The 16,835-nt window shown below is 41.6% G+C and overlaps 4 protein-coding genes across 9 annotated transcripts in view; 2 read left to right on the plus strand and 2 right to left on the minus strand.

The window, feature by feature from the left end:
- Nucleotides 1-3,807, plus strand: part of slc27a1a (solute carrier family 27 member 1a) — a 6,581-nt gene extending 2,774 nt beyond the window's left edge. For all 4 annotated transcript variants that reach the window (XM_034893143.1, XM_034893144.1, XM_034893142.1 and 1 more), the window contains exons 5-13: nt 753-822; nt 922-1,013; nt 1,103-1,212; nt 1,325-1,534; nt 1,620-1,746; nt 1,854-1,991; nt 2,247-2,411; nt 2,519-2,665; nt 2,766-3,807. In XM_034893143.1, the coding sequence (XP_034749034.1) occupies nt 753-822; nt 922-1,013; nt 1,103-1,212; nt 1,325-1,534; nt 1,620-1,746; nt 1,854-1,991; nt 2,247-2,411; nt 2,519-2,665; nt 2,766-2,923 (1,217 nt within the window). In that variant the 3' untranslated portion in view covers nt 2,924-3,807. The remainder of the gene's footprint in view (nt 1-752; nt 823-921; nt 1,014-1,102; nt 1,213-1,324; nt 1,535-1,619; nt 1,747-1,853; nt 1,992-2,246; nt 2,412-2,518; nt 2,666-2,765) is intronic.
- trim35-13 (tripartite motif containing 35-13) lies at nt 3,484-8,825 on the minus strand. Of its 3 annotated transcripts, none has more exons than XM_034893155.1 (7): nt 8,452-8,825; nt 5,235-5,330; nt 4,908-5,138; nt 4,799-4,821; nt 4,592-4,710; nt 3,895-4,503; nt 3,484-3,844 (listed from the first exon to the last, which is right to left on the minus strand). In XM_034893155.1, the coding sequence occupies exons 1-6, from the start codon at nt 8,779-8,781 to the stop codon at nt 3,965-3,967; spliced, it is 1,338 nt and encodes a 445-aa protein (XP_034749046.1). In that variant the 5' UTR covers nt 8,782-8,825; the 3' UTR covers nt 3,484-3,844; nt 3,895-3,964. The 3 variants fall into 3 exon arrangements, with proteins under 3 accessions (XP_034749046.1, XP_034749045.1, XP_034749044.1); XM_034893154.1 differs by lacking the exon at nt 8,452-8,825 and adding an exon at nt 6,255-6,908 and having other exon boundaries at nt 4,908-5,132; XM_034893153.1 differs by lacking the exon at nt 8,452-8,825 and adding an exon at nt 6,255-6,901.
- Nucleotides 8,826-10,326: 1,501 nt separating this feature from the next.
- vac14 (vac14 homolog (S. cerevisiae)) lies at nt 10,327-12,796 on the minus strand. Its single transcript, XM_034893138.1, has one exon. The coding sequence runs from the start codon at nt 12,740-12,742 to the stop codon at nt 10,382-10,384; it is 2,361 nt and encodes a 786-aa protein (XP_034749029.1). The 5' UTR covers nt 12,743-12,796; the 3' UTR covers nt 10,327-10,381.
- A 250-nt stretch (nt 12,797-13,046) lies between these two features.
- LOC117957433 (zinc finger protein 484) lies at nt 13,047-15,552 on the plus strand. The gene is made up of 4 exons (XM_034893164.1): nt 13,047-13,375; nt 13,470-13,582; nt 14,366-14,471; nt 14,573-15,552. The coding sequence occupies exons 1-4, from the start codon at nt 13,096-13,098 to the stop codon at nt 15,394-15,396; spliced, it is 1,323 nt and encodes a 440-aa protein (XP_034749055.1). The 5' UTR covers nt 13,047-13,095; the 3' UTR covers nt 15,397-15,552.
- The last annotated feature ends 1,283 nt before the right edge of the window (nt 15,553-16,835 follow it).

Genomic DNA, 16,835 nt, shown 5'->3' on the forward strand with positions numbered 1-16,835 from the left:
GCTGCTTAGAAATTAAGTGTTAACGAGCAGTTGGACAGGTGTACCTAATAAAGTGGCCGGTGAGTGTATATTTATATGAATTTACTTACATGTTTATGAACGCATACTTGGATGATGTGGTAAAAGCTGATTCAGAGACCGCAGCTAGTACACTCCACAATATCCACATTGCGTTGGTATTGATGTTGATGTTGATATTGATTGAAGGTTCCTCTCAGCCACTTTCAAAGTTAATTCTAAAACCAAAGCCTACTGTAGCAGCCGGCACATATGGTCTGTTTTCTCCATACGCAAAAAAGGTTATATCACCCTGAACATGAATAACCAAGTTCCACATACCTCACACGCTTTGTTCAATTGACGCAAAGCTCCGTAACTTTACAACCGTGCCATCGGCCAATTCTTGTGCCACTTAGATCGATCAAGGGGTCCATGTTGTTGCATCTGTGATCATACAAACGTATACGGATTTGTATCGGTGACTTTTTACACCCCTTCAGTAGTAAATTTGTCTTTGATGAATGAATATAAAAGTCAGCTTGAAAGGTGTGAGCCCCAGATATACCCTAACGATCAAACTAGATGTATGTGTTGCCCGGAAAAACCTGAGGTGGAATGGAAACAATAATATATGTCATTCTTTGGGTTCACTGATGGCATTTCAATAGTGACTGAAATGCTGTAAAGACACCTGTATGGAGATTAAACTTGCAGTGTGCAATTGTAATGCTCTATTGTCTCCTCTTCTGCAGACCGCCTATTTTATATTTACACATCTGGCACCACAGGAATGCCCAAGGCTGCCATCGTGGTACACAGTCGGTACGTTACTCACAAAAAGGCATCAATCTCCAGAATTGTTATAGTTGCTGTGCAGTTGATGATAGATGTCTGACGGTCTCTCCTGTGATCCCACATCAGTTACTACAGAATTGCTGCTTTTGGGTATTTCGCCTTTCGCATGAGTCCTGTTGACATCATCTATGACTGCCTGCCACTCTATCACTCAGCAGGTATATGACGCCAGGCTCCAGCTCTTGATAAATACAGTTTTCTCTTTTAGGTTTGCATAACCAAAGTGATAGCTTTCTCTTCTTGCCAGGTAATATCATGGGAGTCGGTCAGTGTCTGATCCATGGGCTCACTGTGGTAGTGAAGAAGAAATTCTCTGCCAGCCGCTTCTGGGAAGACTGCATTAAGTACAACTGCACTGTAAGAGCTTATGCTCGGAAAACATTGAGAAGTGCTATATTTTATGAAATCAATAACTATAAAACATTAACTTTCAACAAGCCACAATAACAACACGGCTCTTCCGTTGCAGGTGGTGCAGTATATCGGGGAAATCTGCCGCTACCTGTTGTCTCAGCCAGTACGGCCGTCAGAAAAAGAGCACAAAGTTCGGCTGGCGGTGGGGAATGGGCTACGGCCCAGTGTGTGGGAGGCCTTCACGGAGCGTTTTAGGGTGGCGCAGATTGGCGAGTTCTATGGAGCTACTGAGTGCAACTGCAGCATTGCCAACATGGATGGCAAGGTCAGCAATCACTGTGTTACTTGTCTGTGTCTACACTGATCAAATGTGAATTGGATCAAAGTTTATCAGAATTTTGTCCTGCCAGGTGGGCGCCTGTGGATTCAACAGTCGCATTCTCCCCAACGTGTACCCAATCCGGCTGGTGATGGTGGACGAGGACAGCATGGAGTTGGTTCGTGACAGCCGGGGGCTCTGTGTGCCTTGCCGCCCCGGTAACTGATACTAAGATTACAATAAGGATGTTTTTCTAGATGTATGTCATTGATTTATTGTGTTGATCTTCTGAAAGAACCCCATGAGACTCCTCCATGTCTTGCAGGGGAGCCAGGGCTTCTGGTGGGCCGCATCAACCAACAGGACCCATTACGGCGTTTTGATGGCTACGCTAACCAGGATGCTACAAGGAAGAAAATAGCTAACAATGTGTTCAAGAAAAATGATTCTGCATATTTATCAGGTTACCAATCCTTATTGTTTCTCAATAAATATATAGTGCTGTTATATTGCATCATAACACTCGACACAGCTTGCAGTGCTCATTTAAAAAAATGTGCAATGAGTCTTTTAAATGTTCAAGATAAAACACTGAAAATATAGGATTGCCAAGCTTCCGTTGTCACTGCTCAGCAGGGGTGATGTGTTATGATTGTTTAGCCATACTTTGACCAGTTTTTGACCCAAAGTCTTGCCATCTACTGTATGTCCACCCAAGGTGACGTGCTGGTGATGGATGACATGGGCTACATGTACTTCCGTGACCGCGGCGGAGACACGTTCCGCTGGCGAGGAGAAAATGTCTCCACCACCGAGGTGGAGGGGGTACTCAGCAGTCTACTGGGTCAGACTGATGTGGCTGTGTATGGCGTGGCAGTGCCAGGTAATGGTTAACTTTGTATGCTTTTCGGCATCACATTTCTCTTTAATGCATATTGCTTTTGACTGTTTTCACTACTTGACAAGCATTTCATCTCCATGTCATAATAGGTGTGGAAGGTAAGGCAGGCATGGCTGCTATTGCAGACACTACAGGGAGTTTTGACTGCAAAGGTTTCTTGCAGAAAGTCCAGCATGCTCTTCCCTCTTATGCTCGCCCCGTGTTTCTGCGAATCTCCCCACATGTGGACACCACAGGTACACTGTCCTTCCTGAGTTCATAAACATGTTAACCATCACTGATGATTTAATGTCAACAAATCATAATGAATTTTATGTTTCTCGCATTCCTGCATAGGTACATTTAAAATCCAGAAAACCAGGCTGCAGAGTGAGGGATATGACCCACGTCTCACCACTGACCAGATCTATTTTTTGAACACTAGAGCCGCTTCTTATGAGGCTGTAGACGAGGAGCTATACAACGCCATAGTGGAGGGAAGAATGTCTCTATGACATGGAGGCCATAGCAGGGCAGTCGTTGTTCCTCAGTTAAAGAGATGCTGTAGAGAGAAGATAACATATGCTGGTGTTGGGATCAGTCAGTCTTGGTGCACCACGTGCCAGGATTTTAACCTTTCAGGGAACAGAGTTGAGAGGTCTACTTAAATAGACAGAGTATTGTTACATATGATGTTTTAACACTGTATAAGTAACACACAAGGACTTAATGTGAGGGTATTTTTTCACCCTTTAATAACTTGTTTTTAATTATTAAATGAACACCTCAAAAAAGCTTTTGAGCATCACCGCACAAAGTGGGTATCTTCCACAACCCATTTGAAATGGAATTTATGTTACAATAATGTGGTTAGGATAGCAAGGGTTAGGATCAAGTCAAATTATGTTACAGGGTATATTCCAATATAGAAATTATGCTGCAAGAAATTCCTTTTAGGTTTAAGCATTAGTTGAGTGTAAAGCTATGAAGTTACTGACATGTGTTTTGATGAGCCTGAAAAAACACACACTTCAACATAATTACTAAAAACACTAACCATAGTTTTTCTTTTTTCATGCAATGGAAAACTAATCTTACTTGTCATATTTGAGCCTCTGAACAACACTGGCACAGGTTTGCAATTACACAAAAGTTGATAACTGTATGTGCCTTTTACGAAACATCAGATAGTGTTTCAATTTGTAGTGCTTTTCTCGGAAAGGAGCTAAAAAGATTGTGAATATCACAGTGGTGATCTTGTGTCATGCAAAACTGAGTCACACAGATGACTCATTTTATGTAACAAATCTTATTGTAATATATGGGTAATAAGGCTATTTACAATTTCCAATCATGCATTTTACATTTTCTGTTGTAACTCAAATTAAATATTTTAAAACATATTGGTTTGTTTCATGTCATTCATTAAGACAATATGTAGTGCTGTAATTACCCATATTTGTCTCTTGCTAAAGGAAAAATACAAACCTTCACAAGCATCATAGGATGATTTTTATACAGACAATAGTTGGCAATTTGTCTCACTCCAATGTGAATTAGTTGTCCGTTGACAAGAGTATCCTAGTGGGGAGGATTTTTAGTGGGTGCTCTTTGCAGGCGGAGCAAAAGTAGGGAAAGGCACTTGGTGTGATTATATCTTTGAAGGTGTAGAGAGGTGTTCTCTCTCCAGGGTTATAAAAAGTCACCTTGCCTCTGTCCATGTCTAAAACTATTCTTATCACTTCTGGTTTCGTAGTCATGTTCAGCGGCTCCCATGGTGCAGTGCAGGCCTTATGCTCTCCGTTGCGAAACCTTATAGTCCAGAATCCCTCTGCTGGTGTCAGCACATGTTTACCCTTCCTGTTGATGGACTCGCTGGCTACTCCCACCACCCAGTAGGTGTTATCCTTTACCTCCACATCCCAGCTATGGCGTCCAGATTTATAGCTCTCAGCAGCCAGCATTTCAGCACTGATGTCAAAGCGTTCTGGGTTGTCTGGCAGCTTGAAGATCTGGGTAGAGTTCTGCACAACTGTGAGATCCTCTGAGAGGATGAAGCAGCTAGCTGCGGTGTTGGGATCCAGAATCACAGGATCTTGAGAGGAAAAATACGTTAAGTTACTAAAGTGGAAGGAAAGAAACTGGTCAATAAAACATGACTAGTTATTGTTTGCTGAACTCACATAATTTAACTATACTCTTCATCTTCTCCCACACTTTGTATTTCAGAGAGCCCAAGTGCTTGGCCACATCAATCAGAGAACCAGCAATCATTTGTGGTTCAAGAGAAGTTTGCCAAGTTCTGAAAAATACAGCAGTTTGTTATTGAGCGCTACATTTCCCTAACAAAATATGCTTAGATGGATCCTAGATGTGGCATTACAACTTACCTACTTATTGTTTCCTTGTAATTCTAAAAACAAATTGAAAAGAACAACTTAAGACAATTTCTGGTTTAGATTTGTTTTTACAATTGTCTGAGGCAACAGTGTCATCTACCTTAAGAAATGGGATATCTTGAGATTTCATCTCCTGTTCCACTAATCTGATGGTGTTGGAGAGAGATGTAATTTGATTGCTCATCTCCTCAAACCTCTGGTTAACCATTAGATTCTTCTGATCCTTCTCAGCCTTTAAAGCTGAAAGTCTGGCAGTCTCCTGCTCCTTCAGGAAATTATGAAGGGCTTCAAATTCCTTTTTGATCTGTGTTTCGGTATGTTCAGCCTGGTTCTGAAAAGAAACACGATTGATAGGTAATCATTGCCTCCAAACCTTGGCTCTAGTACGTTCAAAGTAACCCTGATGTTCTGATAGAACTGACAGTACCTTGACATGTTGTGCCATCTCCTCACAGGCCATTTTTGCCTTCTTGTAGAGCTGCAACTTCTCTTTCAAAGGCAACAGCGCACTCTTCAGTTCCTCCTAAAAAAATCAGTAACATGACATCAACATTTAAAACAAGGTCAGTCTGGCAGATGGCCCAGCTGTCACACAATGTGAGGCTTTCAGCTCAGCTGCCACATACTCTTTCAAGGCAGCATTCCCTGTAAACTGAACACAAGAGCAGCATCAAATTAAAGGGGCAAATCCATGGAAAATGATCTAGTTTCCTGGTGACATGAGCAGAATTGAGCTCATGCAACTTTGAATCAAGACGGAGACACAACAAACAATTGATTTCACATTAGTATTCACGTTTTTTTCGTTCTCAGGAGAAGGTTGAGGAGGGCCTGAGTAGAATGAAACGTCACAGAAACCTTTTGGGAATCGAGTTTCAGTCCTCTTTGAACCCCCATGGAAACGGCAAACCAAAAATATAAATCTATTATTAGAATGTGAATGTAATCTGCCAAACCCCCTTGTAAACATATCAGGCTTAGAGAAGCACAGCGGTAGTAATAAAATAAAATAGGTGAAAAACACATATATATTATATTGTATTTTCAAAATGTTGACAGTACAAAGTGCCACTTCATCTATTTAATGAATCATGGATACCCTTAGAGATTTCATTAGTACATTTAAAAAAATGACCAGTCATGCTAATCAATTATGATTGACAAATCAATTGAAATATCTTCACATTTTAATTGTGAAGACTTGCCCAAATGGTGTGCGTATGGTTATATCATTGATCTCGGATACTAGTCTGTACAGACATACATCAAATTTAGCATCCAACAATGTGACAAATATTTTGAAAGGTGTGTCATCCTCACTCATTGCAGCTGTAATCACCAAAGGTTTTTGGTAAATTAGCAGATGCTGTAGATATGCGGCTCAAACAATGGAAATATGCTTTCACTTTGAAATGCTGGAATGACCAACCCTGTACATTTTACTCACCTTACAGTCATGAGCACCTTCCCCAATGGGATAGAGCCTGTGCCCAATGTGTGCAGCTGCTTTCCCACATGTACCACAGATTGGCTCCAAGTCCTCCAGACAGAACAATGTGAGCTTTTCTCCGTGCTGCTTACAAGCCTCTGGGTCATTCTTGCTTCTGTCCTGCTTGAAGGATTCACAGGACTTCTCCAGCACAGAGCTCACCACAACTTGATCCATGGAGGCACGGCGCCAGCACAGAGGACAGTAGTGTGAATCCTCGCTGCCTTGTGTCTCCCAGCTGTCTCTCAGACAGGCTTTACAGAATCTATGTCTGCAATTGAGCACCAGTGGCTGAGTGAGAATGTGTCCACAAATTGGACAGGAAAGGTCATCCTCTAGATGAGGACTTCTGGTGGCCATTCTTTGTCACAGGGCTTTGATGAGAAGGCAGGCTTTAAGGCCCCTCCCATTTCTGTGGAAGGCTACCTCATCTTGACCTCAGAAATAAGTGTTGATACCTCAGCTCCCAAAGGCATATCCCGTGTTATTCTGTGTTGTGCTGAGCATGCACATCGCATGTTCTCAAATAAACACAGTACAACAAATATGCACAATTGGCTTAACATTTAAGGCACTGTATCTGTACAGCACAGAGCAAGAAGTAGCCTGACTAACCCAATGATGACTGAAGAGAGTATGGTATACTATGATCCCCTCTACGTTATTTGATGATAAGTCTGTTAAAAAAACGTCACAGTGTAATAAAAGTTCCCAGAGAAACAATGTCCAAAAAAAGACTCAGGGTGAGGATATAAATAGACCGAAGTAATCTATTTGGACTGAAGTTATGTTGGTAAAGAAATGCCCTCCTGCTGACCATTGGGATATTTTCACAATCAAGTTTTGCATTGGGCAACAGGTTTTTAAGAATTGACAGGTGGTTATTTTTTAAACATCAGAGTCAAATCCCACTTGCGGTATAAAACAGTGCTTAAGGGCAAATAGAGGGTATTTCAAAGCACAATGTGTACACAGTAGCATCGTCTGGTCGTCTTAAAAGGTTAATTTGGTAATTTCAGAAGAATTTAACAGTAAAATGATCCTGTTTGTGCTCTAATCCAGTATTTTGTTGTGGGTGTCAGTTTACTAGAATAAATGCAGTGCCAGAATTAGAGACAGAGTGTGTAGATAGAGAGAAAGGTAACACAATCCTGCCATTAGATAGCACGGTTTAGACCTGCTTCAACGCTCACATCTCACACATGTTGTTAGGATTAACAATCATCTTTAAACCATGCAGGTAGAACATTTGTGTTTTTGTGCATTGTATCTTTACCAAGCATTCATTAGCTACATAATCCTGTATTTTAGCATTACTTTAGATATTATTATGCCGAGTTTTATAATAATAAGGTGTAGCAGGTTAAGTATAATCGTATTTACATGTTTCCAATCCCATAAAAACCATCTAACATATCACAGACATGGCTTTGTCATCATTATGGAATTTACAGATCAAGGGTTCTATAAAAGTCATTTGGTCTAGAATAAATTTTGAGTAGGAAAACTTTATTTTTACTCAACCACCCAAAGCAATCTCTGACCAAATAAGAGACATTCTTGTGAAATTGCCAAAGTGAAAATTTGATTCTGTCAGCAGTTCAGAGCCATTAATAGTGTAACAGGGAACAGCCAAAAGAGTCAACAATCCCCCCCCCCCCCCCCCCCCCCCCCACACACACACAAACACTACAGCCATGCCAAGTTAGTAGTGGCTCTGCATGCGTTCACTCAACAGGTGACAGATATGTTTTTTCAACACGCATTTCTTTTATCTAAAGTCAGCTTTATGTGTTTACATTTTTTTTTTTTACAATTTACACAATGTAATTTAACGTTAGGATTGAAAAGCTGTTCTGGTTAAAGTAGGCACAATAATAGCTGTTCTAATCTATCAGAATAGTCATTTGTGAAGTACAAACTGAAAATAGTTTCTAATTGGTAAAGATTAAATTACTAAGGAAAAGATGAATTGCTGTGTGGGTTTACATCTGTGTGTGCATCTCACACAGAGGCAAACAGCAATAAGGAAGAGGCTGACAGACATTCATCATCCTTCATGTGGAAGTAGTTTACATAGAGTGAAAATATATCAGCAAACATTTGCTCAACACTTTTTAATAGAATGAATAGAATGATTTTTTATTCAGCTTACCTTACGATCCCTGAATGGCTCCTTTATTGGATACACTGTGTGATTCATGTGAAGGCCTGATCTGTTACACGTAGCGCAGACAGGCTCCAGATCAGCTACACAGACAAGAAGCATTGGCTCTCCATGTGCTTCACATGATTTATGTGGAAATCCAGGTCTCTCTTTAACGCAAAGAGGACACTCTCTAATACCGTGTTGTATCCAGAACTGTTCTAAACAACAGGTACAAAAGCTACGATCACAACCGATGCAGCAGAGGACTACTGAAGCCAAGAAGATTTCCCCACACACAGCGCAACAGGAATCGTCCACAGCCTGACTGGATGACATTTCAGCCTCCTTCTGTGAAATTCAATGCAGCAGTGATTGCTTTCTAAAAGGCAGTATGGCCTTCATTCATGTACAGCATGTACCATGGGTTTTTAACTGCATTTAGTCCTGCAACAGGATAGAGAGGAGAGACCCAGCTCCTCTAGTCTCTCCACAAATAAACACACACATTAAAGGCAGGTTTTAAGCTCAGTATCAAAACATACGGTTAAAAGAATTAGCTCTGTAGCACCCTTCTATTGAAATTAATGCAGGTAATCTTGTAACATAGTATTTTGTATGTTAAAGTTAAGTTTAAATTTGTTTTACGCCTCCATGTAGTTAAATAGGGAAAGTGGTTTTCAGTTACTGTCACTGGGTCTTTAGGGGCAAATAAAAACAAGTCTATGTACGTATATTTGTGTAAATTGCAGTACAGTCAAAACTGTGAATGGATAATTAAAATGTTAAATAAGCATTTAAACAGATAAAAGGGTAACATTCACTCATATTAAAAGGAAATCCTCTTAAAAGTTATTTACTGTATTAGATTTCTCTCATCATGTATCACGATAAAAACCTAGGCAAAATTAACATTGACACATTTTAAAGACATAAAGGGATTTAATAGTGTAGATTAGGAGCTAGAACTATAATTAGCCCAACTATAGTAATAAATACAGAGCAAAATCGACTGAGCCATTATGAAAAGGCTGCAGGTAATGCAGAATGTGCTGTAACAGAGGTAGGAACAGGGTCATTAGTAGTATGTGTCTGCTGCTTTCTTTTCCCCTCAGACACCCTTTTAAATAGTACTTCTAATGACATATGTTTTGGTTAATACACAGATATGGAAAAAATACATTTTTAATCACATGGTCCGCTTTATTGATTTTCACACAGCAAGTACAGAAGTGTGAATCTGTTTCAAGAATGCAAGACAAACGAGACACTGTACAAGGAGAAATAAGTGAAGAATATATAAGAACCAAATGGAATTAAAAGCTGGAGGTGGGGACAGTTTTCAGTCATCAATGGCTTCCAGAGTTTCAAATCTTAGCTGAGCTGGGTCAGTACTCTACATGTGAGGTTTTCTTTTGTGGTTGATTAGAAATGAAGGCAACCCTGAACGCATGCTCTATTTATACTGCTCTACAGAATACATCATGACAATATGGTTCACATGGACATTAAATGACAGGGGTTTGCTATTAAACACTATAATCCATGTCAGATTCACTTGAAACACTCAACATTTCAATTATTATGGAAGCCACCACTATAACTATGATGTATGACATTATATGTTCATTCTTCAAATCTTCACAAAAAGTAGTCACTATTCATTTGCATGTGTGAAGAGTATTCAATTTTTTTCTGTTAAAAATGTTTTTCCTTTTTCTGTTACATAACATTTTCCTTTTAAAAACAAAACATTGTTACTTGACAATCCAGTGCTCTGATAAGAGTTTTTAAATCATACTTAATACTTTTTGGCTTCAACATCGTAATATTTTACAGAACATATATATGTCGTTCTTGTCCTTAACATCCCCCCCCCCCCCCCCCCCCCCCCCCTTGCTGTCCTTTAAGGGCCGGAGGTCACTATGACACGGTAACTTCACATCAGCTTCCTGTCAGGGTGATCAGAGGCACGTCCAGAGCGTTGGTGTCGGACCTCCAAGTGTTTGCTCTGAACACGGTCAAAATGCTGGAGCAGCTCATTGTAATCCATCTGACTGTGAGAGGCACGTTTGGAGGCCATTTGGTGTTTGGAGTCTATATACTTGGACTCATCCACAGTCCTCATGAGCTCAGGGTTGGGGACACAACGCAAACGGTGGGAGAGCAGCTGGAAGGCCTGGCTCTGTGGCAGCAGCATCAGCAGGCCATACAGGGCCTTTATCAGGTAAGGGTTGTTCTCCACATCGAGGAGCTGCAGGCGCAGGTAGGTAAAAATGGGGCTTTCAATGAGTTGAACCAACTTGTCGACCTCCATCAGGAAATCTACTGTCACCTCAAGATCTCCAAACTTCTGGATGAGGTCATAGGCGTGTTTGTAGTTCTGCGTGAGGAAACAGAGTGACACAGTGGCCACGGGGTTGTGGCACCAGGAACGATACAGGCAGCAAAACAAAGCACAGCTCTCCTGGGAGCGGAGGTCTTTCAGCTGGTTGCGTAACTGGAAAAGCTCCGCCGAGGTCAGCAGGATGGTGTTGAGCGTCTGAACCATGGTGGATGCAAATTTGAGGTCCTCCTCCTTCAGCAAGATGTCAGCCATGGAGTGGAAGATGTTCTCCGCGTGAAGCAACAGACAGAGCTGCCGGATGATGAAAGCGCCTCTGTTGTCCAGAAGTTTCCTCTCCAGACTGAAGCGTTTCAGCAGGTTGATCATGAACTTGTAAAAATAGGAGTTCATACTTGGAGTGGAGGGGGATGAGTCCATCACCCTGGAGTCTGTGCTCGGCTGCTGTCCTGGCTTGGCACCCTCTGGGACCTTGAGCTCCGGTTTGTTGTCAGTGCTGTCGCAGGAGCCGACTTGGTCCGTTTGGCCAGCAGGAGATGAAGCTATCTCAGCTAACACCTCCAGATCTTTCAGTATCACCTCATCAGACTCATCTGACAGCGTTTTCAACAACATGGGAAACAGGCTGTCTGTGTGGCGAAACATTTTGCGGGGTGTCTTGATGTAGAGGTGGTAGAGCCATTTGAGCACAGCTATGCGGGTCATCATGCCAGTGGAGGAGTCGTGGAGGTGTCGGTCCAACACCTGAACAATACCGTCCAGGTCCAGAATTACTTGAGGCCTGTCAGCACTTGCTGGAGTGAAGAAGCTGATGTTGCTGAAACCAACAGATTCCTGTGATGCATTAAGCATATCATTGCTGTCTGCCTCAGTCTTCGGCAGGCCGTCTTCCGTGGAACCTGTATTTCCACTTTTCTCCTCATCCTCGTCATCCTCAGGAGTCACCAGCTTCATCAGGCTGTTATTACAGGCACTGGCTGCTTCTTTGGTATTCTTCTTTCTGTCATCGTAGGAAAGGCAAGGCAGCACTGCAGTTAAGATGCCGGAGGAGTAGGGGAGAACCACTCTGCCTGCAAGCTGGATGAACTCTCTCATCCAGGTCATAGCCGTAAGCTGGATCAGGTCGTTTGTGAGTTTTGTTTCATCTGCAACCTGGCAGTGGATGACCAGGATGTTGGCCATCTCAGCAAATTTCACACTGGAGGGTGTCTTCTTAATCTCCTTCAAAAACTCTGCAAGCACCACTTCACATGTTCTACGGATCTCCTTGCTGTTGTCTCCCAGGATCTGGAAGAGCCCATCCAGGATCTCAGGGAGGTACTCTAACAGGTTGATGTTTGGCACAGACTCCAGAACATGGATCCAGGAAATAATGAACTGACGAGCGTATTGATTATTGGAGTAGATTCTTTCTCTGAGCAGGGGGACAAACGCCACTAAGTCAAACTTGTTACTTTCTGTCACAATATCTTTCAGCAGTCTGTCCAGGAGTTCGGATCCACTTTTCACATTGGGGTCTGGGTCTGCTGCAAGCTTGCTAAGACCATCAAAGAGCATGTTGAAGTGGGGCAGCACAGCTCCCCTGGCCACCTTGACTATATTATAGAGGGCCTCGCAGGCATAGTAGCGCAACCGGCTGTCTGAGTCATTAAAACACGTGAGTACAGGCTCAATAAGCTCCTTCAGATACAGACCCGAGTCCTTGCCGAGGGCGATGGAGCAAGCTGCCAGTCCAATGAGACCCCCCTTACGGCTGTGGGGGTGCTGGGAAAGCGCAAACTCCGAGGCCAGGATCTGGATAACATGTCTTATTTGAGTAGAGCTGTTCTGAGCCACAAACTCCCGCACCAGTTTCTCAATTTCTAGTGCCGCGACTTTCCTCTTCTCGTACAGTTTGTCATTCAAAGCCCTGACAATGTTGGGCGTCAGAGGCGAAAAGTCCTTCTCCGTGTTCATGTTCGTAGCTGCGGTTATACCGGACCGTGTTTACTGAAATATACGTTGATACGAGAAAGCAGTCTGCATTGAAGATCATTTACGAGAGTAAACACTTGGATTTCACTTGCGAACCAGGAAGCCTTGTGGTAATCTAACGCAGCTGACCAGTTACATCCGCCGGAACACGTCACGGTTGCCACATTTATTTGGGTCCCGCTTTTTGAGTACCGTTACCTCAAATTCGCTACATTAGCTAGCTACGTGTGCAGCTAATGCATTCAACAATACAGTGTCGCTTCTTGAATTGTAGCCGAGTCATACTTTGTTACTTTAGCTGGTGAAGAAGGTTGTTTTTACAGCCAGCTTCAGCAATGGCGAGCCGCCTCTCTTTTTACACACAGCTCTCCGCCATCATGGAGACGATGGCCAGGTCTGCCCTTAGTCAAGTCTGCAAGCTGGTGGATGAAGACTCGGCTAAGCTCCGGCTAGGCTTGTCTCAGCTCCTGGTTGCTAATTCCGCGCTGGCGGAGAAAGTAAACAGTCTGGAGTGCGAACTGACGATTGTGAAAAGCGACTCTCCCAGGTTGTGTAAAAGTTATCGCAGCGTAGGTGTACAAGCTGTCTGCCACAGAGACGCGGGGGACGCTCATGGTAACCAGCTCAGATGATTTGAATAGAAATCATCTGCATTGTTTCTGTGTTTACTGATGTTCTACCTTACCTTAATTGTGTCACGTTTTCTCAGTGTCTGGGTCACCCACCATAGAGGGGATCTTTGGAAAAGATTGGTGTATGAATCTCTGGAAAGACCGAGACCCATACAGTGTGGAGAGAGACCCACCACAGTCCTCCGAGGAAGTAAGGGGACTATTTAAAGAGCTATCCCACGTTTTGTACGACTTTATAAATAAATAAGTCTATAAATCATGCTTAACAATCCCATGACTCGTGATTTTGCTAATGTATAAATTAATAAAGGATGTATCATGAATTCCTGTTTCTTACCATAAAAAAAGATCAAGTTACTATGAATGTATGTGATTAGTTCACATTTAATAAATCATTAGTTAATGTAATGTCACATTTACTTTCTACATTCATTAATGTGTGGGTTTAGTGCATCTTTCTCTACTGTGCTACACTGATCTGGTCCTGGAATAAAGTATTATGTGAACCAGTGTGAACCTCTGTATACAGTCTATGGTGTGAACTAATTACAAAAGGTCAGAGTGACTTGATCATTTGTTATTGGTGAGAATTCATACATTAAATCCTCATGAGTCATGCAGTGATAAGTGATATGTGCCCTGTATTGTGAAGATATTGTGTCATACCTATTATAGTATTATTGTACACTGTATTATAAGGTGTTAACAACTACCCTATAATAAAGTGTACAATATAATACTATAATGTTACATTTGGTAACACTGTGTTGCCAAATGTTTATCTTTGTGGCCTTAAGCAATACACAACTGTGTTTACAGGTGTTTAACATGCAGTAAAGCATGTAATATCCATGTTCTTAATATTGCAATCTAAAACTCTGCTGATGAACATTAAAAAGCAAGTGTAGAGATTCCCTGATAAATGTCTGAACCATGTAATTTAGGCTACACATTTGTATGTTCTACTTTTCAGTCTCTGACAATGCTGTCCAATCAATTTACTGTAACTGAGATCAAACAGGAGGATTATGTGGAGGACACTGCCAACAGCTGCCTGCAGGAAACAATTAGTACAGAAGGTAAGAGAGTGAAGGAGTGTTGGCATGATGGAAAACACAATGCAGATTTAGCAGCTTTAGAGGCTTTTTGAGTGTTTGACTTTTTTATTTCCATGCCACAGAACATGAAGACAGCATAGCTGAGGAACCAGAGCAACTGTCGGCCAGTAACTCAGGAAGCATTTGCAGCCGGTCATTTTATCAGGATGGAGAACAGGTTGTGTGTGCAGGTGGTATTGAAGAACAGACCATACAGTTGATATCCATCGATGACACAGAGGAGGCCTTCAGCACTCATATCATTCCAATTGAAGAGGAGGAGGAGGAGGAGGAGGGTGATGATAATGATTTACAATTTGTTGAAGAAAGTCAACAAAAGCCAACAATGAATGCTCCAGATGGGCAGAGCCACAACAATCAGCACACATTAGCTGCAAACATCTCTGAAAACAGCACTAATCTGGATAAAGATTTGCATGATGACTTTTATATATATAACGCAGAAACCACCAGAGATCCAGACAAATTCACATGTCGGATATGTGGCAGGACATTCTTCCACAAGGGCACTCTAACACTGCACATGAAGTCCCACAAGTCCAACTTTTGCAGCATTTGTAAGCAGCATTTCCCTCACAGGAACAAGTTCAAAAAGGTGCACACCTGCGTGCCTCCAGTTGCCTCTCAGAGAGTAAGTAGATCATGCGAGCTGTGCGGGAAGACCTTTGCAAACCCATCAGCTCTGAGGATTCACTATGTTGTCCACACAGGAGAGAAACCGTACAGGTGCAGCTTTTGTGGTAAAGGGTTCACCCAGAAAGGCAATCTGAAATGTCACCTTCGTATCCATACCGGAGAGAGACCATTCTGCTGTGTTAAATGTGGGAAGACATTCACGCAAAAGATCAACCTCAGCCATCATTTAATGACACACACAAATCCTTAAGTTTTGACAGCTAGGAGACATTTTAAAGGCTTTTAAGCCGGACTGATTGTGGTGCAAGAAAAGAAGGAATGCATTCTCTACTACTTCTCCCATTAGCGTTAGGAAAGTTATGTCATGTTTGTGATGACTTGTAGTCTGTACTGTACTGCTTAAGTGTTTCTTGTCAATTTAAGATTTAAGCACATCAGTGTTTTACTAGTTTCTTTCCTTAGAATAAAACACATGCATGTTCATTTAATTAAACTTTACTTTGAGAAAACTCTTCCGTTTAAAGAAGGAAGAAAGAGTGAATCATTTATTTTGTCTAATCTTAATAAAGTTGTCTTATTTTCATCATTGGAGTCTTTGGAAGGGTCATGCAGAAAGAAAACAGCACAAGATTTCTTTCTTGGGCAGTGAATATTCTTTCATTCGGTCGGTGTGGTCTGGTGAGACGAATCGTTACAGGCAAAATTGATGCTTAGTACAGATAATTGCATTGTTATGGTATGACACAGAACAGAATAAAATAAGATTTCTATCACAAATGCTTTACATTTAGAAGGAAAAACTGACATTTGGCTTCACTACATCGACAACACATCTAGTCATACACATACATTTATTTAAACACCATTTAAACCAGAACCTTTGTGGAAGTCATTTCAATATTAACACACATTAGCATTTTAAAACAGCTGTGTTTTTCAAAGAGATATAACTACCCACTTTCTATCACTTAAATAGCAAGAAATGAGGCGTGACAAATGTTAAATATAAAGCAATACTGAGACTTGGTTAATGAAGCAAACGGATGGAGTTGTTTTACATCTACATTGTTGTGAGTGACGAGGTAGTTTTGAAGAGTTATGCTACATGTGTGCAAACAACGGAGCACTTGTCCAAAGTAAGTATTTTGGCATTATTTAACACAGGCCTTTTGTGGCAATAGAGATGAGACTGAGGTATGTATAATGGTACCCCAAACGTGACAACATGCAATGGAGAAAAAAATATTTTTTTTTTGTTACAGGTTGGACGAGCACCTCACAGTAAATGTGAGAGCAAATACATATCATGTTTCACCCATGACAATGAACCCCCTAAGCAATCACATAAACTGAATCCCACCAATTCAAATAATGCACTTTCTAATGTCACATAGATATTGTCTGTACCATTGTTTGGCTGCTGCCGGATTTCTCTATACAATAAACCCTTTTTTGATATAGATGGGAGTATTTCAAATCTACCTGTTCCATCCATATTTGAGTCTTGTAGACATTGAGCAATACATAGAGCACTTTAGTAGAAGCAGTTCTGACCAGAGTTAGACTTCTTTCCAATAAAAACGTGGTTTGATCAGTCAATTGAAACAGTGATGGTGATTTAAACCGTACTTGTATGCATAACATTTCCCGCAGTCCACACAGCTATACGGCTTTTCCCCGGTGTGTGTC

Source organism: Etheostoma cragini, chromosome 15 (assembly GCF_013103735.1).
Source record: "Etheostoma cragini isolate CJK2018 chromosome 15, CSU_Ecrag_1.0, whole genome shotgun sequence".
NCBI classification, from domain to species: domain Eukaryota; kingdom Metazoa; phylum Chordata; class Actinopteri; order Perciformes; family Percidae; genus Etheostoma; species Etheostoma cragini.